This window comes from Sciurus carolinensis, chromosome 4, assembly GCF_902686445.1.
Source record: "Sciurus carolinensis chromosome 4, mSciCar1.2, whole genome shotgun sequence".
Classification (NCBI taxonomy): Eukaryota; Metazoa; Chordata; class Mammalia; order Rodentia; family Sciuridae; genus Sciurus; species Sciurus carolinensis.
In genome coordinates this window covers 4,950,487-4,976,557 of record NC_062216.1, presented here as the reverse complement: position 1 = coordinate 4,976,557, position 26,071 = coordinate 4,950,487, and the positions used below count along the sequence as shown (strand labels likewise).

The window sequence follows — 26,071 nt, the reverse complement described above, 5'->3', positions numbered from 1 at the left end:
TGCAATGGCTGGAGAGCAGAGTTCAATTTCTTGCTGTTACAGTCAGAGCAACAAATACACAGCAAATGGCAGAAAAAAAAAATCACTTATCTTCCAGATATTAATCTTTTGAAATAATAAATGACCACAAACCAGTCAACATTCTTGAAAATGAAAGCCAACTTCTGTATAATCCTGCTTCCAATCAAGCCTTAATTAACCTACCTCACTATATTAGAACCTGTGAATTTTTCATTAAACATTTGAAATACTTAAAAGTCAGTAAAGTTGACGTGAATTTAGGAAAAGCATCAAATTATAAAAATCATGTCAAAATGGTAGCAAGTCATGATTTTTATACCTATCAGTTCTATCTCTATCAACAGTAAAAATCATTATATTTTAAAACAGCAAGATATAAGGCTATGCTCTCAAGAACCTAGTCAGTCTGTTTTTCCTCAATTGTGAGTGCTTCCATAATTAAATTTCTAGAAACCACATTTCTCAGAACTCTTTGGGAGAGTTCTCTCACATTCTCACCTGTGAGCTCATGAACAGGTAAGAGGTGTTAAGTTCTATGGGTGTGCCTTTTTCACTGGAGCATGACTGCTCTTGACTTAGTAGGCTGAACTCATGATAATGAAAATTCCAGATTGCGTTTACACTGTAACACAGTGTCTGACTTACAGGAGCTGCAGGGAAGTGGTCAGAAAGCTCGAAAGGCTCCTCGGAAATCCAGTGACCCAACTCCAAAGACCACAGTACCTGGAAGGGGCACAGTAAGCAGAACATTTATTACAGATTTATCAGGCTCTTCATGGGCAACAGCCAACAGCCACTCTGATGATAGTAAAAACAGACAAAAACCCAGCCGTGAAGACACAGATCTGAAATGCACGTCTCCAAAACCAACGTGTCCCCAGAACTGAGTCATTATCTTAGTGAGCCAAATATTTAAACATTAATCTGGTTTTAAACACATAAAACACTTAAAAATATTCCAGGTTACCAATTTTCAGTCACTTACAAATAATATTACACAAATATTTCATGATATTATTAATGAAAAATATAAATTGGGGCTGGGGTGTATCTCAGTGATAGAGCCCTTGCCTAGCACACAAGGTCCTGAGTTTGAGCCCCCATGTCACAGAAATAAGAACTACATAAATAAATAAAATTTAAAAATTGGGAGAAGGTACAACACAAGCCAAATTAAGAAAGCAATCCTTTAGGATTATGGCTTTGCTGCTAGCACTAGATGATGTGCTCAGAAGTTGTCAGGATAAACTCTTCCTAGAGCTCAGAAGACTAAATGTCTCAAGGGTATGTTCCATGTTCACGACCCCCATTCCATCAACATTATTGGAGTCCACACATTTTTAAATGATTAAAATAATTTTTTTAAATTTTTAATTCAACAATGCTTGAGATTCTGCAAAAATCAGTATTCTATGACCAAATTCTGGAAATCTATAGGTTTCTGCACACCGTAGAATTTTACAGCTAAAATAATCAAACTGAATCATGTACTTGTGCTTATTTTTTTTACCTACATTTTTCTTACATTCAGCAAATTCATACTTATACCAGAAGTTCGAGCTTCTTTTGCTGAATTGATCAGGAATGTGACCTCGGTCCTTCTTTCTGATAGTTTCTAAGGTCCAGAACCAGTTAGAGGAGCTCAGTCTTTCCTTCTTCACATGTTAAAGCTGGTATTTATTCAACAGAGAGAGCAAAGTATCTTTTCTAAGAAGAGTGTGCATGAATTGTGGAATGAATGACAAGAAGAGTATACAGAAGCCGAAGGCGATTCTCAGCACCTACCTGTTCTTACTTTAAACAACTGCACTATCTATTCATCACTGGATAATTTAGTGAGACTCCACCACAAATAAAAACCCAAGTGAGGTCCTGGGACAATGGCCCCCAAATTAAGGAGTCCACACTCTGGCGAGGGGCATGAAGGTGAACCATACATGCTGCTTTTCCCACGCAGGGCCATGGGACTTTCAGGAGGAGCAAATATACTCAATGCAGGAGCTCCAAGACAAGATGAGCTGACATTTCAAGCTGCACCTTGTGTGATGTGTACGAGGTCATTAGGCAGAAAGAATGGCTGATGGGGAAAAGAGAGAGGCATGGTTGACTTGCTTGTTTTTGACTGGAATAGATGGTGCTTTGACAAAATGTAAAGAAATGGGGTTGGCTGGGTCTGGGGTCGTGAGAGCATGGCAGTTCCACCCCAGCACGGCACTGGCACGAAGAGTGGCAGCAACAGCTCAGGGCACGGGCACTGGAAGCCCAGCCCTGTGAGGTGGAAGCAGCAGCTCCGACAGGGTCGGCCAAGACAAGGAATGGGAATGGAGTACCATGTGGGAAAATCTGTCTCCAGCAAGTTGTGCTCTCAGGGACCCTGCTCAGCGGAACCGTTAATCCTCAACTAGAACCTCGTACACAGGAGCACTCTGTCATTTAAATCTCCTTTCAATTGTCCCCTAATTTATATTGCTTAAACTACTTAAAAAAAAAAAAAAGAGTTCCATGAAAGAAGGTATTAGAAAATTGATAACTCCACACTGAAATCATGTTCTCCTCTGGCTATTTATGGGTGGTTAAAAACTTTTAAGTAATTAAGTATTTACCTTACTTTTATCAGTCAACCTATGTCATCATTTGTAGAGCTATACTAGCGATATGTGTGGACCTCCACACACTCATGTAGCTAGTCCAGGAAATAAAACATAAAGAAGTTTCAGCATCAGGCTCATTTCAGGCAGGGGCCTGGGAAACACGAGGTGCTGGTGAGAGAAGCCAGGGAATGAGCAGTCTTAGAACTGCGTGCACCCTGAAGCTCAGATATAAACCACAGTGAAATGTCAGCTAAACCGAAACAAACTTGGAGAACACTCATGTTTTCTGACTTTGTCCCTTTCTAAATGTTAAGAAAATAAAACCATAAGGCAGCTATTAGAATTCTGGTAGGCAGATTGATAAATTTGATTTGTATAGGCATCTCAAGAATTAATATCACACAGAAACAGCAGAAGATGCTAACTCGCCCTAAAATCATCACATAAGGAATGCAGTGGAGACCCTGAGTTCTGGACTTTCATTAGACAAACCTCCCTTCACCTTACTGGAGTATCCAAATTAGAAAACTCTACTTTGCAAGACCACAGTGAGCAGCATGTGAACACAAAAACAAAAGGCCGAGCCAACACATTTCCCATTAGATACCTTAGAAAACAAAAATAATTGAGAAGCTAAATAAAGCAAGGAATGAAGCTGCATGTACACAGAGGACTGAGTCCTGCTTGAAGGCCTTACGACGGGGGCAGTCATGTCAGCATGCACACAGGCAAGACTCGGCAGGGTGCACGAACACGTTAGGTGATGACAAGGGCATTTTTTGGGAAAAGAATATTGACTTAATCTGAGACCTTTGAGGGCAGCTCTGCTGTGGTTTCGAGAACACGATACAATAAGTCATTCGACAGTTCAAAAGTAGAAGACTGCAGACAAGGAAATGACTCCTTGCAGGAGAGGAAAACACGAGGTACAAAGGTATTTTTAACATTTTAAATTATCATTCATAAAGCTCAACTTTTTCTGATGAATTTGAACAGGAACAACTTCCTTGCTTTATTCTCAGATGAACGACTAGCAAAGAAACCACGCTCCTTGATGTCAGGCTGGCTACGCAGCTAACCCTCCGCGAGGCAGAGTACCAATCCCCGGCACTTCCTGCGAGCCAGGTGTGAATGATGAGCTGCAGAGCTCGGAGCCCAGGAAGCAGCAGAGTCCTCAAACATAATGGAAGAGAGCATGATGGTCCAGGAAGAAAAGAAGGTGGTCCAGGGTCACCTCGGCAAAACCAGGAGAGACGCAGGCGGGATGTCACGGCCTCCACAGCACAGTGCTCACACAGTAGGTGGGACGTCACGGCCTCCACAGCACAGTGCTCACACAGTAGGTGGACGTCACGGCCTCCACAGCAGTGCTCACACAGTAGGTGGACGTCACAGCCTCCACAGCACAGTGCTCACACAGTAGGTGGACGTCACGGCCTCCACAGCACAGTGCTCACACAGTAGGTGGGACGTCACGGCCTCCACAGCACAGTGCTCACACAGTAGGTGGGACGTCACGGCCTCCACAGCACAGTGCTCACACAGTAGGTGGGACATCACAGCCTCCACAGCACAGTGCTCACACAGTAGGTGGACGTCACGGCCTCCACAGCACAGTGCTCACACAGTAGGTGGGATGTCACGGCCTCCACAGCACAGTGCTCACACAGTAGGTGGGACGTGACAGTTTTGACCCATGGGAACCGATTTAGTTCACACGGTTCAACATTCTGCGTTAGTCTCTATTTCTCTCCCTGTCTGTCTACTCTAACACTGACAAGGGGCTGAGGGGTCTGCCACTATCTGCCCTGTCTGTCCTTCCCCCACCCACTGTGGTAAAGGTGTAGGAACATTCTGCATTCTCAAATTTCTTCTCTATTATGAAAGTAACAGAAGTAATTTATTAATCTTTTATTGTTTTAAGCTCAAAATTATAAAAATCAAATTATAAATATTTTCCACACCAGATTTTATCAATTCTGTCTCACTTATTAGGGTGATTTTCTTAAACAACAAAACTTAAAAAAGAGAATTTGTTAGTATGTACACTGTTCTGTTTTTCTAGGGAAAGAATAATAAAATTTTGATTCTTCCACGACTTGACAGCACAATGTACTGGTTAAACCCTCAGCATCCAGGCAACTGGCTTTAAACCGATCTCCACCTCTTCACAGCTTTGTGACAAGGGGCAAGTTAGGTAAACTGTCACACGAATACATTCTCTCTCACTGTCAACTACAAAAGCATGAAGTTACTTCTGGGTTACACTGAACTTCAGGGGAAAAAATTAGAGATGCCGATGGTATAATTTTTCATAACAAAGTAAGTGGGTACTTATGTCCAAGCACTTTGGAGCCAGAAAACAGAGGAGGTCTAGTGTTCCAAAGAACCGGCTTGAACTGGCAAAGTTTCAAGGCAACACTGTTTGGTCCAAAATAAGCCAGTCCTCTGCATTTCCAACACAACTCATCATAATGGCAAGAAATGCCTCCTAGGATTCCATGCAATTCGTTGAAAAATATAAGCGCACTTGGGAGCTGTGACGCCTGCCTCAATGGACCAAGTTTTCACAAGACCTTCCTTAATCTAAGCAGCAGTTTTCAAACACACAAGTAGCTGTGCTGGAGGGCGCAACCCACTGGCACCTGGCACATTCACAATGCTGTGCAGCTGCTACCTCTTTCTGGCTTCAAAGTTCCTTCATCGACCCAGGAAAGCACCGTGCACCCATCGACTAGTGACGGCCCCCACTCTTCCCTCCGCTCTGTCCCCTGGTAACTACCAGCCCATCCAGGATACCATCTGGAAGGATGTGTATGGGCTTCTGTGTCTGGCTTCTTTCACTTGGCATAATTTCATCAAGGTTTGCCCAAGTTATGATCTTAATGCTACTGAGTGACAGGTGTCAAAATGTGTGTGAATACTAAAGGCATTTAGCACTTACTGAGTGCTTATTGGGCACTTTGTTTAGTTGACCTTCCCATCCTCTTATAGGTGAGGAAACTGAGGCCTGGCATTTAACTGTCTTACTCAAGGCTACACAGCTAATAAATGGAGGGGCGTGCATGAAAACCCACCTCTCACCCGTCGGTCCTGGAGAACGCACAAGGCTGTGTGTGATTACAGAACAGCTACATGGAGCCTCACAGCTGTACAAGATGAAAATGTGCTCTAGACTTTAGGTCAGTGGAAGCAGATACCAAAAAGAATATGGGCTACAGACTGTGGAAGATCTGAGTTCAAATTCCAAACACATCATTTCCAAGCACTGTGACCAGGAGGCATTTGCTGCAAGTGCTCAGGCCATGATTCCACAGAGTTCTGTGTGGGCTAATGGACTCAGCTATGTAAACCACTGACAGAACGGCTCCATGTCCCCTGGCTTCTCCAAGTGACGAGCACGCCCAGGAAGCAGCCCCATCTCCACACACCAACACCAGCTCTGGTCTCACAGCTCCTTCCTGGGCAGCGTGTGGTCACAGGACCAGGTGCGCACACACCACCTGGGAGCCCTGGACCACACTTTAGAAGCATCCCTGCATCTTCAGCAGCAACCCTGGACGATTCATGTTACTGAGTTTTAAAAAGTGGCAAGAAACGAAAACTGTAACACACCTATTCAACTAAAGGAATATAGGACATAAGTTGTTACGAGCTCTTTCCCATTTTCAAAACATACTGATAGACTAAAGGGGCAGCTGGTGAGAGGAACAGCCAGTCACTTGCTGACATGTGTGTGAACAGCCTCACGAAAAAGTCCAGCACTGAGCCAGACGAGGTGGCAAACGCCTGTAATCCCAGCACTCGGAAGGTTCAGGAAGGAGAATTTCAAGTTCAAAGTCAGAAGACTCGGCAACCTAGCGAGGCCATAAGCAACTTAGCAAGCCCCCGTCTCAAAATAAAAAATAGAAAGGGCTGGGGATGTGGCTCAGTGGTTGAGTGCCCCTGGGTTCAACCCCTGGCACCAAAACAAACAAACAAAAAGTCCAGCTCTGTTCGTCCAGGTATTTAAGATTTATTCTGCTTGTATTTTGCCCTATCCTTTCTGGTTTTCCAAAATGAAAACGGGTTATTCCCAGATTCTAAGACTTTTCTGTGGGGTCAGTGTCACTTTTTAAATCCCGCTAAGCATCAACCAGAGTGACCCAGCATTTTACCACTATACTTACATGCGGAGTCCAAACATCTTTATAAATAACACAAGCATGTACTTTTCTTATCAAAATGAAAACAAAGAAATAAGTATAACAAATTCCAGTATAACTAAAATAAATAGCAGAAACTCCACTTCGCTGAATGAAAATAAAGCAGACATGATTCTCAGCACACGGGCCCAGCCAGCACCCCGGCAACCAGAAGGGTCGCTGCTGCGTCCGTTCTGTCCCTGACTCTGCATCAAAGTGAGCGGCAGGCTGTTCTGCCTTAATGGTTTCTACCGAGAAACACACTAACTTCCATGGTGCTTCTGTCATTAGGAACGATGCACAATGCATCCTTCATTAGAGGCAAGAAGAAATTCTGAGTTCTAGAATAGAAATAAACCACCCACCTACTCATTTATTCATCGAAAACTTACGTACCGAGTCTCAAGCCAATCCTGGTTTCTGGGGCCACGTAAGTGAAGACTCTGCCCTCACAGGGCTGAACTACCCAACAGCCTGCGTCTGCTCAAGAGGCTCAGCTCTGATCTCTGGAACATTCACACACAAGCAGATATGGCTGCCTCTCAGTCACACTCTCAAAAGTGCTGTGTACAACCTAACGAATAAAGTAAGTGTTCTACCACAATAAAGTGTACAAGAATATTATTATTTATATTTTGAAAGAAAAACCCTATTTGTGTGGGTTTTTTTTTTTTTTTTTTTGCTTTGTTGTTAAAATACGTGTCACCAGGGCGTAAGGTGGTGTCCTTCCTGGTTGCCCCCCCCCCAGCTCCCCTGCCTCCCTGGTGCCCACAGCCAGGACAGTCCTACCCTCAAGCCTCCTCGCTCTACGCTCACTCCCTGGTACCAGGGCTGCCAGCATCACCAACACCAAGGGTCCCCCAGTGAACCCCTCCCTCCACATAGACACTTATCTGACATGCACACCCCTACTTGAATGTCTGATAGGGACTCCAACTCAATATGCCTAAGGAGAATTTCTATTGTACCCCAACCGCCCCACCCCTTCCCTGGGAGCACCATCTCCGTCCGGATCCACTAGCTTCCCTCAGTTGTTCAGCAGAACATGCAGGTGGAAGGCGCCTTGCCTCCCCACTCCCACCCGCCACACGCTATCTGTCCTCAGTCATGAGGTCATGGAGGTGGAAAGCAAGCCGGGTCTTGCCAGGAAGAACGGAGGGAGCTCGGGAGAGGGACGCACTCTAGAAAGAACCACCTGCTCACGGGCCTGTGCCTGTTCTACTGCAGAGCACCATTCAGGGACACCTGGGGAAGAGATGGACTCTCAGGCCCTGTCTGTCCACAGGAGGACCCATGATTTAATAATGACAATCTACAAATTAGCCTTCTCTGAGCTAACCACTCAAGCTCACTGCCAAGCTCACCAAGACTGTTAAAAAGATCCACATTCAAGTTAGACAGCAACTTCTGCCTAGAGTCCCCATCCCTGCACCCAAACTGACATCCTGGCAAGTCCTTCCCCACCTCAAAGGTGTTCTGTAAGGACCTGATGAGACAGAGGATGCGTAAATGCTCTGCAGTTTATGACTCTTTACCAAGGAAGGCATGGTCTGAGGCGGGGGAAGAACCCTGGACTCCATCCCGTGAAAGTTCCAAGCACGAGCAGCCTCAGACCCTGGCCAGCTGGGAATGGCCGGTGCTGGCACGTGTCTGCTAGAGAAGACCTGATCAAACATCAGTGAAACTTTGGCTGCTAAGGGGATGCGCCAAGAACGATCAGTCAGAAAACGCATCTTAGAACGTGAAAGTTGTTGCTGGGTGTGGTGGTGCATGCCTGTAGTCCCCGCAGCTTGGGAGGCTGAGGCAAGAGGACCACAGGTTCGAGGCCAGCCTCAGCAACTCAGTGAGGTCCTGAGCAAATTAGCGAGACCCTATCTCAAAATAAAAAATAAAAAGGGCTGGGGATGTGGCTCAGGGGTACAGGACCTCTGGGTTCAATCCCCAATAACCCCCCGAAACAGTTAATCTGCAATTTAAGGCTAAAAAGTGAATGGCTTTGAGACGACTCCTCCTGAGGAGCCTTGGCTGAGCAGAAGGCAGACTCAGGGCCGGCTCTGCACGGCTGCAGGTTCAGCAGAGCGACGGGCCCCTCACCTTTGCAAGGCCACAGGCCCTTCACGTTTCTCTCTGATCACGACACCTGATCCCGTGCTCCTCTCCCTGGAGACAGTCTCTCCCTCATGATGACCGAATCCCTTCATGACAAAGCCCAAACCGAGCCACGCCGTGTGCAGACAGCGGGTCCGCGGTGGCGTGAGGCATGAGGCGCCTGGCGGTCTGGTAGCGGTGACCCCCGTGGAGTTCTGCAGTGCGAGATCCGGCTCACGACCCCGTCCAGATCAGCACGACCCGGAATGCAGGCGTGGCCCTGCGTCGCCACCCCACGTGGACTGGGAGGGGACGTCTCCGCCACGGGAGGCTCCACTTGCCACTCAGGGACCCCCGGGGCGCTCCAAGGCAGAGGACAGCAGGCTGGTCCTCGGGCGTGGGAAACAGCGCCTCCGGACCTGGAGGGCACCGGCCGCCCAGGCTCGTCACTTCCTGCGTCCCACCAGGAGGAGTCAGAGCAGCTCCCGACCCGGCCCTCTGTTCCATTAGTGCCAGGCCAGCGGGTCACCGAGCAGGAGGAGCGTGAACTGTCCTTCCCGAGAACCAGGTTACACCGAGGAACAAACTGCCGCCAACACAGAAGTCACCCCCAGAGCCCTTACAGGAGCCACGTGAAACTTCAAACTGAATTTCGTCATGAAATCACGACTTCTTACTCGGTCAGCTCGCCACGCACAGCTATCGGATTTTGGAGAACGGCTACAACGTTCTTTACAGAAATTTCCAGAGAACACTCCACAAGCCCTGAAGTAAAAATATTCTCAGCAGTGTTTTTCTTGGAGGCAAATTTCTGATGCTGGCCAAAGAGAATATTTTAAGAATCCCCAACTGCACTGGAGACAGGGTGAGGAGGAGGATCAGAGGGGAGAGGGATCTTCTGCGCCGGAGTGAGCGAGAGCCCTGGCGTGCACGCCGCGCCCGGTGAGGCTCCTGGCTCACGCCCTGCACTCGGCACAAGAGAGCATGGAATGGGCGCTGAGCTCTAGAACCAGGTGGAGTGGCCTTCTCTCAAAGACACGCGGCCCCTGACGTTACCCATCTCTTGAAGAACCCGAGGGGCACGCGAGAGGCCACGGTGGTGCTGGCCTCCCCGAAGACCGGCGTCACGGAGGGGATGTGGCGCTCTTCCCAGCTGAGGGCGTGAGTCGTGAGAGCCTGTCAGCATGGACCAGCCAGGGGACACGCTGACCTCGTCACGGTCCCCTCGGGGATGCACGGCGGGGTTCTCCTTGAAGTCGCGGTGCACCTGGTCTTTCCGCCTTCCAGGCAGGCGCTGGCACGCTCGGAGTGGAGGTGCCCCTGCTGAGGTGCCACGCGGCTGCGTCCACAGACAGGCGAGGTCTCCAGGCGCCCTCTCGGGTCCCAAGCCATGGCTGGAGGGACGGCGCTCCGTGATCTCGGAGAAGCAGAAATGCAGTCACATGGGGCAGCTTGAGGTGGGTGGCCTTTCAGACGACGCTCAACGAGCCCCAGGTGAGGAGCCAGCCCCCATCGTGGCCTCTCTGAAGGACGCTGCAGACGCACGCCTGCTGTTCCCGGGCTGCACCACCTCTGTGGCCTCTCGGGTGCCCCCGCGGCTGCCTTCTCCCGTGGGCTGCAGCTGCAGGGTGGGCTCTGATGGGCAAGCCCAGCCCTGGTCCTGGGCAGTGCCAGCCCGTGGCAGACCTTCCCCTGTGCAGAGCAAAACTCTTTAAGGACCCTGCGTTCTTTTTGTCCTAAAAACCGAGGCGCCAACAGCGGGCAACTGGTCTACGGCTCTTCCTGCTGGCAGGGACGGGGCTGTGCTCAGGCCTTGCCGGTCCGCCGTGGTGCTGCGCAGCTTCACCTGGGGTTGGCACGGTCCCAGCAGGCAGGGACGGCTGCCGGCTCCTCTCCACAACAGCAGGCAGCCTGAGCACCCTGCCAAGCCTGCAGAGCGCCGAGCTCCCCGCGCCCAGCCGCTCCCCGCGTGCACTGCAGCCGGGGAAGCTGGCGGCAGCAGTGCAGGACGCACCTCTCTGCATGCGCCGCCCGGTGAGGGCCGAGCCGCCGAGGACTGCGTCTCCAGCTACGGTTCTGGGGAACTTCTGCCGTTTCAGAACCGCTGCTCTGCGCTCTGTAAAGTCACGATAAGACGGAAACGCAAGGGAAGCTCCCAGGGGAGCAGACACGGGCGTGTCCCCGTGTGCGTTCCCAGGGCCGCCTGGCACGGCGGTCCTCTTCTCTGAACAGCTGCTTGACCATGTCTGTCACCTGAGCAGGACTCTAGTGAGGCACGGAAGTCAGGGCCACGGAGGGCCATGGCTCATTGGCAGCTTACTAAAGGAACGAGGAGGCTGAGTCTGGAGGCAGCTGCCTCGCGCAATGGTGGTCTTCCATGGCGTGAACTGAAAGCTCCAAGCACGCACCTTCCCCAAGGGCGGCTCTCCGGCCCCAGTGCTGCTGATCTGCCTCCAGCGGCGCGGCCTTCCTCACCCGCCCCTCCCTGCAGCCAGCACCTCCAGAGGAAGGCTGAGGACAAGGCCTCTGTCCTGTGCCACATTTCTTGCTTAGTTGTCCTTCACGCCGTGTTTCTGCGCTGTCCCTCGGGGATAGACCAAGCCAGCTCTGAAGGCTAGAAGTCCCAGGTCACCTTCTGGCAAGTGGTCCCTCCTGGGGGACCCACCCCCGCCCAGGCTCTCTTCTGGCCCCTGAGCTCGGGAACCCCTGGCGCTCCTTGGCCCGTCCACGTGTCAGCCCAGGCTCTGCCTCCGTGTTCACAGGGCCGTCTTCCTTCTGTGTCTTTCTGAACCTCTTGAAAGTTCATCCTTATACAATTCAACTCAACTAACAGCTATCAACCCGGGACTCCATGAACCCGTCTACGCTGGCATGGAATCAATGCACTGTGCCTGCGGGAGGCACGGAGGAACAGTCCTGTGCTGGTGAATATCTACCTCCCGGTAAATGAGGGGGTAGCATCCGTAAGCGCTCCTGTCGCCAAGGAGACCTGACCGTCCCGTATCACCCCTGGTGTGGGGGCTGACAGACACGCAGGTGAAGGCACAAGGATGGACTGTCCACTCTGGTGAGAGTGAGAAGCAACTGCCTGGACTGTCCTTCGTCTCCTGGAGAACTGGGCTGGAAGCCGTGCCACAGGAGGCAGTGCCGACGGCTCTCCTCAGTGTGACACCCAGAGCAGGGGAGGGAGGCGCGCAGGCGGACGGGGTCTCTGGGCTCACGTGGCTACATTCCCAGGAAGATGGGGGCGTCAGACAACCACACAATGACCAACTACAATTTTGCCCTGTGTTACTGAAAACACAGGAGGGACGTAGAGGAGGAGCCAGGGCTAGACGGAAGGGAACAGGTGCCCGTGCAGGGCTCTGAATGACAAAGGCCAGTGATGCTGGGAGAGCCAGGCAGAGGTGGGGAGCACACAGCCCAGACGGAGTCACGCCAGCAGCCGGACCGGTTAGGGATCAGGGACCTCACCCGAGCGGAGGTGCAGAGGCACGAAGCCTCAGGCAGCTGTGTGGAAAATGGTTTATTGAATCGGCTCCCGATGTAAACAATTTGTTAAAAAATGAGGAACTAAGGATATCTGATGGCATTAAGCAATGACTGCTAACAGGTATTGCTTTGTTTCTTTGAGGACTTCACTTGTAGAGATCTATATGCAAGTGCCTTTGGGCAAAGTGCTCTGATTTCTGGATTTGCCTTTGGAATGATCCAGTTCTAGGGAAGGACGGGAGGCTGTGAGGGTAGAGAGCAGGTGGGAACCTTGGGCCTGCTCCTCTGGCTCCTGTAAAGGAAGAGATGAAAGGGGAGCAGCAGAGCGCACAGGGCAGGTGGCTCGGGCGTGCAGGGCAGGTGGACGCGTGAAACCGGGCCATGGTGGAGGAGGGATTCTTCTCGCTTTTCAGGAAGACCAATGGAGGAGACAGAAGAGGAGGATGCTATCCCGAGGCCAGGAGAGGGCCGGAACGCCACCCTCATGGTGCATGGAGGACACTCCAGTGAACTTCACAGTAAGCAGCAGCTGGTTGGAAGGGTCTGGGGACCAGAGGCTGTAAAGTGAGAGTAACACAAACTGCCTCCTCAGCCATGCTTAGGTTGCCTCTGAGAAGGTAATGTGGCAGGAGCTCCGTCTCCATGGTAACTGGACGTCTGCAGGGAAAGAGAAGCCTGCCTGACCATCGCCCCGTGCTTCCGAAGGCACCTGCCGAGCTGAGACTCCTGGTGAACTAGGCCTGCGTGAAGCCACGAAGAGAGGAAAAACAAGAACAGGGCTAAGGACAAGCCCGTGGCCAGTAATGGTGGGAGGGAGGTCAACAGGGAGATGGAGAAGGAGCAGCTGAGCCAAGTGGAAGGGCCAGATCCCCAAGGAGGCCACGCCACAGCCCATGATGAGCGTTTCAGAAGGAACTGTCGGGCTTTTTAAAACACTGCTGCTGAATTTAGGCCCAAACCAACCCTTCTTTCTTTATGTAAAGTAAATAAAGTGCTACAGAAGCGTCAAGTAAAAATACTAATATCTGTCTAATAACATAAAAATACGAAGTGGGTTAAAAGAAGCCAGACGCAAACGCTTACGTGCCTTTCCTGCTCAGAGGGTGCTGTGCACCCTGCCCTGCACGGGTCCAGGCTGCGGACAGGCTTCCCTGCTGCACTATGTGCTTAGCAATCCACTTACTGGGGAGAGAAAGCTGGAATCATGGTCAGGAGGGAAAGAAGCCAGGGTGCAGGCACAACCCTGTCCCCGAGACACGGAGAAGGGCCCGGGGTGGAGCACAGCAGGGTCCCCGTCACTTTCCGCCTGAGGAGGGGGCTCCTGTCCCTCTCCCTCCTGTGGCACGAGCACAGCCATGCTGGCACTTGGCAGGGAGGATGCTTAGCAATGTGCCCTCCCAGGCTGGATCTGGAGCAGATCTTCACAGGACTCGCTGGAGACTACACAGCCCAGACCTGGAGGCCTGGGGTCCTGTGGGGAAAAGGACGGGTTGCCTGGGAGCCAGGCCTGGGGCTGCCCCTCCTCGGGGAGAAGCGGACCTCCCACCTCAGGCATCTGGTTCCCGTGGGCTGCACACGGGCTTTGCTGCTAATTCCAACACAGTTCTGTATGACTGTATGAATGAAGAGAGCAGAAAACCCGCTAAACTGAGCCTTGCTTCCCAAAGGCTTGTTCCAAAGGCTGATTCTAAGGAAAAGCAAGGCTTGACTGCCATAGAAGTCAAGATGGAGAGTTCTTTCCAGGCAGCAGAGAAGAGGGTGCACGGGCCTTCTGGAGTGTGGACAGTGCTCTGCCCTGGTCTGGGTGGGAAGCCACGGTGCTGGCTCTATCATCTGTCCAGTGGCACAGGTAGGCTTTATGAACTGTCTGGGTGACGTCGTGTAACTTAGGAAAGGATGCAGTGACTACGGTCACCCCTGCAGGCAGGGCAGGGGAGGCCACATGGAATGGAAGTCAGACATGGGGACAAGGAGAGACAAGGATCTGTGGTGTTTGCCATGAAAGAGGAAGAGAAAGGTACACAGAAAGCAAAGAGAAATCCAAGGAAAGCTGTTTCAAAATTAAAATTTTTAAGGTAGAGGGATGATGTCAAGATTAAATATTGACAGGAGGCATCCAGATCAGAGGCAGCCGTTGAAGATACAGGACTGTAAGGCTGGTGAGTGTGCAGAAGAAACCTGGTTCCTGGCCAAAGTGACAGACGGGCAGAACCAGCAGGGCGCAGGCACCCTCCCTCGAAAGCCACGCTTTGCAACCTCTGTGCAACAGCTGTCAACCCCTGGCTCCCGCGGGCACAAGGGTGTGGAGTCCCGTGTGGCCCACAGCGGCCCCAGCTCCTCGGACACCTCGGGTGCGGCCTCTGCACCCAGACCCGCTCCGGCCTTAACTCCTGGACCACTGGCCTTTCTCTTCCTTCCTGAATGAGAGGTGACTGGGATCCACAGTACCTGACCTGGCGGACCAGTGAGCTGCACCAGCACAATGCAACGGGGCCACCCAGGCTTCAAGGTCCTCGTCTCCCTCTACCACCGACGAGGGTGCCGCTGCGTGCACAGACCTGTTTGCTCCTCGCTCACTCGCCGAGGTTTGTGACCACAGTTGGGAGATTTTAAGAAAAGCTACAAACACCCATGCACAGATTTTTGTGTGAATATAAGCTTTCCTTTCTCTGGGGCAAATATCTGCCCCAGGACGATCACTGCCGCTATTCCGATGGATGCGTAATAGTATCTTACTGTGGTTTTAATTCCTTTAATGAGAGTGGTATGGGGCATCTGTTCAGGTATTTATCGACCCTCTGTGGCTCTCTGGTGAAATGTTGGTTTAAAAAGTTGGGGGGAGCGTCAATTTTTGTTTGTACTCTTTGTATTGTTGAGTTCAGAGTTCTTTATATATTTTGGATGTAAGTCCTTTGTCAGATACAAGACTGGCAAACTAGTACTATTAATAGCCTCTGTGTTCCTTTATAATGTCTCTCGCAGAGTGAAATTTTTCAATTTTGATGGAGTTTAATTGTCAATTTTTTGAATTTTTAAAATCAGCATAGTTTAGTTTTCAGCATACAGACCCTGCACACACATTATTGGATTTATTTCGATTTGACCAGGTACCCATGTATCTTGGTGACTTGTTAAACTCAGTTCCTGGCTCTAAGAACTCTCGGGTTTCCTGCGATTGAGCACATGGACACCGTGAGCCTATGAACAGAGACAGTTTTGCATCTTCACTTCTATCTTTTCCTCTGTGCAGCCCAAACATTAGTTTATTCACCAACGTGTTTGATAGCTGGGGTGCAGCTCAGTGGCACAGTTCTTGTCAGCACACCTTAGGCCGGGGGTTCCATCCCCAGTGCTACAAAAAAGAACAATACTGATGTGTTTGCCCACTTTTCCTTTAACATAATCTACATTTTCAGCCAGTTCTGTTTTTATGGACAATTAGTGGAAAGCACTGATCTGTGCCAGGCCCTGAGAGGTCTACAGATGTCCAGGGTGTGGGTCTTTCTACAAGCCAGTGGCAAAAGCTGAATTCTTGTTTGCTTTCTCTGGACTGCTCAAAGTCTCAGAAGAGCAGACTGGGTACGGTATCCAGCTCAGACACATCTCTTCATGAAAGATGAAGATGGCTTTCCTCTGAAGCATGAGGGCAGGAGTTGACTGATGAAGACAGACTCGGAATTGGAAGCAAATGGAATCCATGTGCTGAAACTAGAGTTATAAGTTCTCTCTCATAAAAACAAACAGCTGCGCTAGTACTCAATTAGGTAAAGTATCCCTAGCTGCCGACACAAACAGCACATTTTTCTAGAATTCCAACCTTTTGCACTTTGTGACTTTAAGTACTAAGCTCTTGAACCTCTTGTAAGAGAGCTTCAGGGCCAAGTTACAACAAAGGAAAACAATCAGGGTCATTCTTAAAAGTACATCTGTGGTTTGTGTGCACAGTACAGTTCCACTGGCTTAAATGAGTAGAGATCACTACAACACTGGCGGGGGCGGAGGAGGAGGGGCGGAGAGGAACACGGGACAGCAACACAAGTAACGAACGATGCACACAAGTAACAAACCATGCCAGTGGCACCAGGGAAGGGACGTCCAGAGCGACCTCAGCCTGAGACCAGAGTAAAAACAGATTTCAATCTCAGGAATCATGAAAATGATGATATTTTAGAAAATGACTGATGCACAGAAATAAGGGCAAAGAGTGCTACTGACAGATGTGTGGGAGACCAAGGTCTCTGAACGGGACGGCACGAACAAGCCTTATCCTAAGTAAACCCATCTGTGAAAACAGTCGCTGGATTCTGTTGGCTTTCCAACCGTCACAAGCACAGGTCACAGAGCTCCTTGGTCACACACAGAACGAGGCTCGTCTGAGTGTGAGAGGACGCGCGTGGCGTGCCCAGGGCAAGTCTGCTCAGATCTCATCACCACGGAGGGGGATGGAGAGCCCACCAGGGCCCCAGGGCCCTGTCCTCAGGCCCACCGTCTCCCCTGCACCTCCCCTGGGCCTCCCTGGTTGCAGGGAGAAGGGCCCACAGGGCCTGCAGGCTCCCAGGGCTGTTGCTCCGCACCACCAAGCCCACCCGGCGCCCGTGGACGTGGCAGCTCCAGCAGGGGCTTACCCACTCGTAGGAGAGCACCCAGCAGCCCCGCGCGATGCCCAGCAGCACGTTCAGAGTGCGCAGCCTCCTCCCGGCCAGCACGTGGGTGGTGGTCTCGCAGACCTCCGGCACAAACGAGAAGCCTTTCAGTTGATCCACCACCTGGACGATGACGTTCTGCATCCTGTCAAAGAGGGACGCAAAGTGAGTGAGTGCTGCGCACGAATCAAGGTGGTCACACTGACTAATAAGCACAAAATTAGGGAGCAAGAATTTTAAGCCAGTTTTGGATCTGGTGTTCACATCTTAATCTCTGTAAAATGAGTGACATAAAATTTTGGGAACTAAAAAAAACTTCAGATCTCAATTTCAATTCTTCTATTTTAATGGCCCAGAAAACAGTCCCCGGGGTTATATGTGGCTTTCACAGGGTCACTGGGCCAACAAGGGACAGAGTCAGTATCAAAAATAGCCGACACCAGCCCAGAGCTCTGGTCGCCACACTAGTTACCCACTTCTCGGGCACACGTGATCCCATGTGGGCATGGTCAGAACCAAGTGCTTATTCTGGAAATATAACATTTTTTGAGTGTCAGACTCATAGTTTTCCTCCTAAAAGAAGAAGAAAAACACGTCTTATTAAGTCATCCTATCAAAGTGAGGGGAGAATTTGGCAGAAGCACTTACTCTCACAAGTTTTGATGGTTCATCATCTAGTCTTTCTCTTAATGCCTCACAAACATTTTTTTTCCCCAAAAGTTCTAACTTCCTTGGCAAACAACTCTTGGGTCTCCCCCCTCTCCCAGTGACCGGTCCAACACCTTCGGGGCTAACATGCCCATCTCTCCCTCCCCCAGCAGGGCCTGGGAATCCTCAGGGAAACGCCAAGGACCTGAACTGTCACCTGAGCCAGACTGCAACCACCTCGCGGTTAGGAAGTGAGCGTCTGCCCCGGCCCAGGGCTGGCAGCGGGTGGAGGCTGTGCTGGCACAGCCCGTCTGTCACGCCTGCTTCCCCACCGCGAGCCTGGCAGTCGATCTTGGGCCACGTTGGCACACTGTGGCTCCCTGGTGCTCAGGCGTGATACCTAGGGCTCTGCAGGGCAGAGACAAGTGGGCCAGGACCACCTCTACCAGGGAGGCTGTGTAGTGAAAAATGTCAAGTTCAGAAAAAAATAAAGGCAAAAAAGACTGAAGGAACTGAAGGCAAGAAAAGAAGCAAACCCCTCTAAACGAATCTAAAGCACATCTGCTTTTCTCCATTCCTAGTCTGGTGGCTACCAGCAGATGTGCAAATGAGTAGCAGTCTCTTTTTAGACCTGGGTAGTGGATGCAGCATCAGATTGTCCAGGTCTTGTTCTAAGATACACAAGCATTCTAGGATTAAAGAAAGAAAACAAAACAAAAAAAAAAGAATATGGCCTAAATGAAAGTTTTCCTTTTTAAATTCTTTAATGAAAGAATAACATGATGAACATTTTTTTTTGGTGCGCTGGGGATTGAACCCAGGGCCTTGTGCTTGCGAGGCAGGCACTCTACCAACTGAGCCAGAGGCCCGGCCCTCATTTTTCTTTTTTTAATATAGGGAAGACATATGGACTTTTAAAACATATTCAATATGCCCATATTCAATATTACTTCTGTATCAAACTATTTAAAATGTTCAATATATTTCACAATACATTTACAAAAATTAAGAGCAAGCTCCTTTTTTACTACATAATGACCAGTTCTTAAAGACTCCATTCTTTCATTTCTACGCCACCGGCAGGAGAGCAGCCTGCTACAGAGAGCGCTCCTAACACGCGCTCTCCAGAGGCATAGTTTTCAATGAAATGCCCCCATGTTTTGGTGAATGTCTTAAAACATTTGATATGAAAAACACTGTTTTCCTATTTAAATAGGAATTCAACAATCTGTCCCATAGAATACAGCACTGTATTTTTGTTGGATGTTCTTTGCTGCGCTAAATGTTTAAGGAAGATGATAAGAGTGCGCCAGCAAGCCATTAACCCTTGGGCAAGATGCACAGATAGCTGCTTCATACGGATGTGGAAAGGTTCTACCCGGGGTTCCTAGAGACCCTTCAGAAAAGTGTTCCGGCCGGCATTGCTCCATTCACTGAACCCACGTGGGGTGGACGGGCAGAGGACACCACGGGGAACTCAGAAGGCAGAGGGAACAGGCCCACCTCCTCACTGCCCGGCAGCCCTGGGCCCTCAGCCTGAACGGCTCCTCTTTAGCCAGTTTCAGTTTTCACTGATCTTCACACTCACATATTAATTGCACCCGCTAAAAGTGACACAGCACAGATCTGTAACTGCCTGAAAGCACGCAGAACTGCAGAACAGGAGAAGGGCTAGATTTCACACTGAACAGAAAGTTACAGAAAGAACAAGGACTTACTCAGGCGGCATGCTCGTCATGACTAACGTTCTTGTTGGCTGGAGGTTTCAAAAGAGAAGGAACAAAAAACAGTAAAATACGTTAAAAAAACGTTTTCCCACAGAAATAAACTTTAATATGTTTTTTGAAAAGTTACGTCACATAAAAACAAACATTAAAACATCTATCAAAGGGAAAAAAACCTCTATATTCCTGGGAAAAACAGCCCACGAGATAGAAATTTAGATACTATTCCAAAACCAAACCAAATAATCCAGACTCAGAGCAGAAGAGCGGAGTCCACCTGCTGGCTGGCAGGCCGTGTAGACATGCAGACCTGAATGGGAGGCACTTCAAACAGCCTTCGCAGGCTTCCCGCCTGCCCTGAGGCCCCAGGTGACCACCCCACAGAAGCCTGGGTCTCCCTTAATGGTGCTGGCATCTGCTACTGACGGAAGTCGTACTGTTTCCTTAAAAGACTTTACAAACTTTTTTTCACTCAGTGAGAAATGCACACTTACTGTAAAAAAAGATGCTATAGAATTAGAAGTGCGAATCCTCTTAACTATACCAGTCAGAAATCCTAATGACATTCCTCATACAAACAGAGAAAGCAATCATGAACTTCACCTGGAAGAACAAGAGACCTCAAATAGCCAAAACAATCCCAAATAGAAAAAGTGAAACAGGAGGTATCACAATACCAGACATCATACTATACAGCAATAGTAACAAAAACAGCATGGTATTGGCACCAAAATAGACAGGCAGACCAATGGTACAGAATAGAAGACACAGAGACAAAACCACATGAATACAGTCACCTCATACTAGACAAAGGAGCCAAAAACATACAATGGAGAAAAGATAGCCTGTTCAACAAATGGTGCTTGCAAAACTGCAAGTAAAATATGCAGTAAAATGAGATTAAACCTCTCTCTCTCACCCTGCACAAAACTCAACTCAAAATGGATCAAAGACATAGGAATTATACCAGAGACCCTGCACCTAATAGAAGACAAAGTAGGTCCAAATCTTCATCATGTTGGCTTAGAACCAGACTTCCTCAACGAGACTCTCAAAGCACAAGAAATCAAAGCAAGAATCAATAAATGGGATGGACTCAAACTAAAAAGCTTTTTCTCAGCAAAGGATACAATCAAGAACATGAAGAGAGAACCTACAGAGTGGGAGAAAATCTTTTCCACACTCACTTCAGATATAGTACTTATCTCCAAAATTTATAAAGAACTTACAAAACTTTACACCAAAATTACAAAGAACCCAATCAATAAATGGGCCAAGGAACTGGACAGACACTTTACAGAAGACACACAGGCAATTAATAAGTATATGGAAAAGTGTTCAACATCTCTAGTAATTGGAGAAATGCAAATTAAAACAACTCTAAGATTTTACCTTAATCCAATTAGAATGGCTATTATCAAGAACACAATAATAGATGTTGGTGTGGATGTGGGGAAAAAGGCACATTTTTACATTGCTGGTGGAGTTGCAAATTGGTGCAGCCACTCTGGAAAGCAGTGTGGAGAGTCCTAAGAAAACTTGGAATGGTCCCACCTTTCCCCAGTTATCCCACTCCTCTGTTTATACCCAAAGGACCTAAAATCAGCAAACTACAGTGATGCAACCACATCAATATTTATAGAAGCTCAGTTCACAATAGCTAGATTATGGAACCAACCTAGCTAGGTGCCCTTCAACAGATGAATGGATAAAGAACTCTGGTATATATACACAATGGAATACTATTCAGACAAAAAGAAGAATAATATTATGGCATTTGCAAATAAATGGATGCAATTGGAGAATATCATGCTAAATGAAATAAGCCAATCCCAAAAAACCAAAGGCTGAATGTTTTCCCTGATAAGTGGAGAATGATATATAATGGGGATGGGGGGGAATGAGAGAATAATGGGGGAACTTTAGAATATGTAGAAGGAAATAAGAGGGAGGAGGGTATGAAAAATGGTGGAGTGAGACAGACATTACCCTATGTACATGCATGATTACACAAACGGTATGATCTGCATCGTGTACAACCACAGAAACGAAATGATGTACCCCATTTGTGTACAATGAATCAAAATGCAGTCTGTAAAAAATTAAAAGTTACATAGAAAAATAATGATTAAAAAAAAAGAAACTATTATTTTCTATTTTTCAACAATTTGGTAATCCATTGAGCCGAAAGCACATTCTCAGGGAGTGAGTCAGTGTATTTTAATTTTGGCTTTCGTTTTCGATGGTTTACCACTAGCAAAAGTAGACCTGATTTTTGTGTGTCGATTTGATATCCTGCAACTTTGCCAAACTCATTGAGTATAAACATTTCACAGCCTGTATTTACCTGGATCCTCATGACCCGTGACTGCAGCGCACACGAGATGCCTCCAAAGCAGCCTCTGCGTGGCAAGACCCTTAGCCAGGTACCGCACGTCCCTGGTGTCCTCAACAGCAAGCGTGCAGCGCGTGAGGGACAGAGGCCTGCAGGGGACAAACGGCAGGCCAGGAGGGGCCTGCGTGTCTGGGAGGCAGAGGAGGAAGACTGTGGGGAGCAGGAACCGAAACAACGTTCAAAGGAAGGACTCCAAGGAGCAACGGTGCTGCCGCCTTCCTGCCATCCCTCCGGACATTCCAGGGTCAGCCCTTGCGTGTTTCCAACACCACACGTGGAACCCCACACGTGGAACCCACACGCAGCTCGAGGGGTCAGGAGGAGACCAGGCCTTTCCCTACGTCTCCACCCATCATGCGTCACCAGGCCGAAGCCCAAGCCTGCTCTCCAGCACCATCCAGGTATCAGTGCCCCACAGGCCCAGTGACGGAGCAGCCCCACATGGTCTGCGAACCCGCCAAAAGAAACCTGTGGTGTTCCTTATGTGGGGGGTGCCTCTCTCCAGGCCACCAGGGACAAGGACAGGGAGAAGGAAACCACCTCCACTAGTGGAGCTGTGTGCAGTGTGAGGACTCCCTGTGCTCTGACCTGGCCACGTGGTGGCCTTCCGGTCACAACACCAGCTCCCTGCGTGGTGGTCTTCAGGTTTCAACACCAGCTCCCACATGGTGGCCTTCAGGTTTCAACGCCAGCTCCCGCGTGGTGGCCTTCAGGTTTCAACACCAGCTCCCTGCATGGTGGCCTTCAGGTTTCAACACCAGCTCCCTGCATGGTGGCCTTCAGGTTTCAACGCCAGCTCCCACGTGGTGGCCTTCCGGTCAAAACACCAGCTCCCACGTGGTGGCCTTCAGGTTTCAACACCAGCTCCCTGCGTGGTGGCCTTCAGGTTTCAACACCAGCTCCCTGCATGGTGGCCTTCTGGTTTCAACACCAGCTCCCTGCATGGTGGCCTTCAGGTTTCAACGCCAGCTCCCACGTGGTGGCCTTCAGGTTTCAACACCAGCTCCCACGTGGTGGCCTTCTGGTTTCGACACCAGCTCCCACGTGATGGCCTTCTGGTTTCGACACCAGCTCCCACGTGATGGCCTTCTGGTTTCGACACCAGCTCCCACGTGATGGCCTTCTGGTTTCGACACCAGCTCCCACGTGGTGGCCTTCTGGTTTCAACACCAGCTCCCTGCGTGGTGGCCTTCAGGTTTCAACACCAGCTCCCTACTGCATGGTGGTCTTCTGGTTTTGACACCAGCTCCCACGTGGTGGCCTTCAGGTTTCAACACCAGCTCCCGCACAGTGGCCTTCTGGTTTCAACACCAGCTCCCTGCGTGGTGGCCTTCTGGTTTCGACACCAGCTCCCACGTGGTGGCCTTCAGGTTTCAACGCCAGCTCCCTACTGCATGGTGGCCTTTTGGTTTCGACACCAGCTCCCTGTGTGACGGCCTTCTGGTTTCAACACCAGCTCCCACGTGGTGGCCTTCGGGTTTCAACGCCAGCTCCCACGTGGTGGCCTTCTGGTTTCAACACCAGCTCCCTGCGTGGTGGCCTTCAGGTTTCAACACCAGCTCCCTACTGTGTGGTGGTCTTCTGGTTTTGACACCAGCTCCCTGCGTGGTGGCCTTCTGGTTTCAACACCAGCTCCCACGTGGTGGCCTTCTGGTTTCAACACCAGCTCCCGCGTGGTGGCCTTCTGGTTTCGACACCAGCTCCCACGTGGTGGCCTTCAGGTTTCAACACCAGCTCCCACTGCATGGTGGCCTTCTGGTTTCAACACCAGCTCCCTGCATGGTGGCCTTCTGGTTTCAACACCAGCTCCCTGCGTGGTGGCCTTCTGGTTTCAACACCAGTTCCCTGCATGGTGGCCTTCTGGTTTCGACACCAGCTCCCTGCGTGGTGGCCTAGCAAAAGTGCTCTAGTCATGATCACATGAATCTTCAGGAAGGTCTCGCTGTCACACCAGTACTGCGGATTAAGTCCCCAGAAAGTGACACAGTTACAGCTGGGCACAACTCCATGTCTTCCCACAGACGAAGGATTAACGAAAGTTGGCCAACATAGGATGGAAAACCACCCAGCCTCTGGAGCAAGGAGCTGCAGTCACGTTCCAGCAGGACGAACCCTGAATGCCAGGCAGGAGGACCAGTACTGCGTGGGTCCACGCACGTGAGCACCCGAGAGCAGGCACTCGGTCAGACAAAGCACTGCTGCGTCCATCTGCAGGACAGGGCCTGGCCTGGGCGCCACCAAGAGAGAAGAGCACTCTGGCGAGAGCGCACAGATCTGCTTCCCTGGGTTAAGTGGGGGGTTTGAAAACGTATCCAGAAGGACTCTGACTAGTCAACGAACCTCCTAAGAACAGGACAGCTGGTGACGCCTGCAACCACCTGGAAGCAAGTTAAAGATAAGAAGGTGGGCAGGTGGAGACATGGAGAGTTATGTGGTGGACTGGCCCGAACCAAGGACGGGACAGGCACTTCATAGAGGTCAACACACATGAAAAAAATGTCTAAGTCTCAAGCAATTAAAGAAATGCAAATTAAAATGATTCTAAGATTCCAGCTCACTCCAGTCAGAATGGCAATTATCAAGAACACAAGTAACAATAAATGTTGGCGAGGATGTGGGAGAAAGGTACACTTGTACGTTGCTGGGACTACAAATTGGTACAACCACTCTGGAAAGCAGTATGGAGATTCCTCAGAAAACCTGGACTGGACCCACCATTTGACCCAGCTATCCCACTCCTCTGTTTATACCCAAGGGACTTAAAGTTGGCATACTTCAGTGATACAGCCATATCAATGTTTATAGCAGCTCAACTTACAATAGCTAAACTATGGAACCAATAATCTAGGTGCCCTTCAATAGATGAATGGATAAAGAAAATGTAGTATATATATACACAATGGAATATTACTCAGCCATAAAGAGGAATGATTATGGCATTTGGTGGTAAATGGATGGAACTGGAGACTATCATGCTAAGTGAAATAAATTAATCCCAAAAAACCAAAGGCTAAATGTTCTGATACATGGATGTTAACACACAATAAGCAGGGGTGGAGGATAGAAGTTCAGTGGACTAGACAATGAGGAATAAAGGAAAGAGAAGGGGGATGGGAATAGAAAAGACAGTAGAATGAAGGGGATGTCACTTTCCTAGGCATATAACAAATACATGGCCAGTGACACTCCACGTCATGTACAACCACAAGAACGGGAGGTCATACCCATTCCACACAGGTGAATGAGTGCATTCCAGAAATCCGTTATCTTTGGGAGAAGAGACAACAGAAAACCTAGTTTGTTAATATTTTTTTTTCTTTTGCAATTGTTAAATTAAATTTGGTCAAAGGATGCCTCTATACTTTAAGTCCATTCACAATGGAATGATTTGATTTGGTCATAAAATTTAATTTAACTTAGTGCCCAAATTAAATGAAGGCAGAACTCAGGGGTACACTTTTGTAACAGAAAGAGCTGAGTTCCAGCCCAGCACCAGCGGCTGAGCTTCAGTTGCTGCCGGTGGGCAACCATCAGGTCTCATCCCATAGAAGGGACATGCTCTGACCCTAAGTGGCGGCCCAAAGGGCGAACTGTTCCTGGTTCACTCCGACTCTGTCCTCCGTAATGTGTCAAGAGCGTTGGTTACCAGGGCTGGAGACGCAGCTCGGTGGCAGAGCATTGCCTAGCCTCCGTGAGGCCCTGGGCTTAATCCCGAGGACTGCATTAAAAAAAAAAAAAAAAAAAAGGCCTCAACTTCTGAAGAGTTTGGTGTCAGACATGGGATCCAGAGTAGCCCCTGCCAGCAGCAGCTGCACTGAGCCAGCAGGAGGACCTCGGGGCCTATGCCCCCCCCAGGAGCCGGCGCGGCTCAGGCCTCGCCTGGCTTCCAGCCCCACACACTGTGCGCTAAATTCTGAGTTTAGGTGAGCAATGTCTGAACTGCACCCTGTTGGAGCCTTGGATACGCGTGGGTCAGACAGAACTGGGGCTGGCTGGGGAGGTGGGGATGGCACGAGAAGGCAGGGAAGGTGGGTCCACCTGAGTCCAGGAGCCTGGACGCCTCCACCTTGGAACAAGGGTTTTAGAGAAATAGGTGAACGCCCCACCCCCAAACAATATAACAGTCACAGTGGCCACAGTGGGGCAGATTCACCCTGAACAGAACCACTTTGGGGTGCTCTGGAGGGAGCAAGAGACCCTGAAGTTCTCGGACACGGGCTGCGTTTTTGATTGACATGCAGAGGCTTCTAGAAGACTAGCCAGGAGGCTTAGGCAACTGTGTGAT

General features: G+C 49.6%; 1 protein-coding gene across 2 annotated transcripts in view; it reads right to left on the bottom strand.

The window, feature by feature from the left end:
• Positions 1–26,071, bottom strand: part of Mcph1 (microcephalin 1) — a 191,047-nt gene that overhangs the window by 106,356 nt on the left and 58,620 nt on the right. For both annotated transcript variants that reach the window (XM_047549261.1, XM_047549262.1), the window contains 3 exons: positions 19,386–19,423; positions 17,002–17,164; positions 667–744 (listed from right to left, as the gene is read on the bottom strand). In XM_047549261.1, the coding sequence (XP_047405217.1) occupies positions 667–744; positions 17,002–17,164; positions 19,386–19,423 (279 nt within the window). The remainder of the gene's footprint in view (positions 1–666; positions 745–17,001; positions 17,165–19,385; positions 19,424–26,071) is intronic.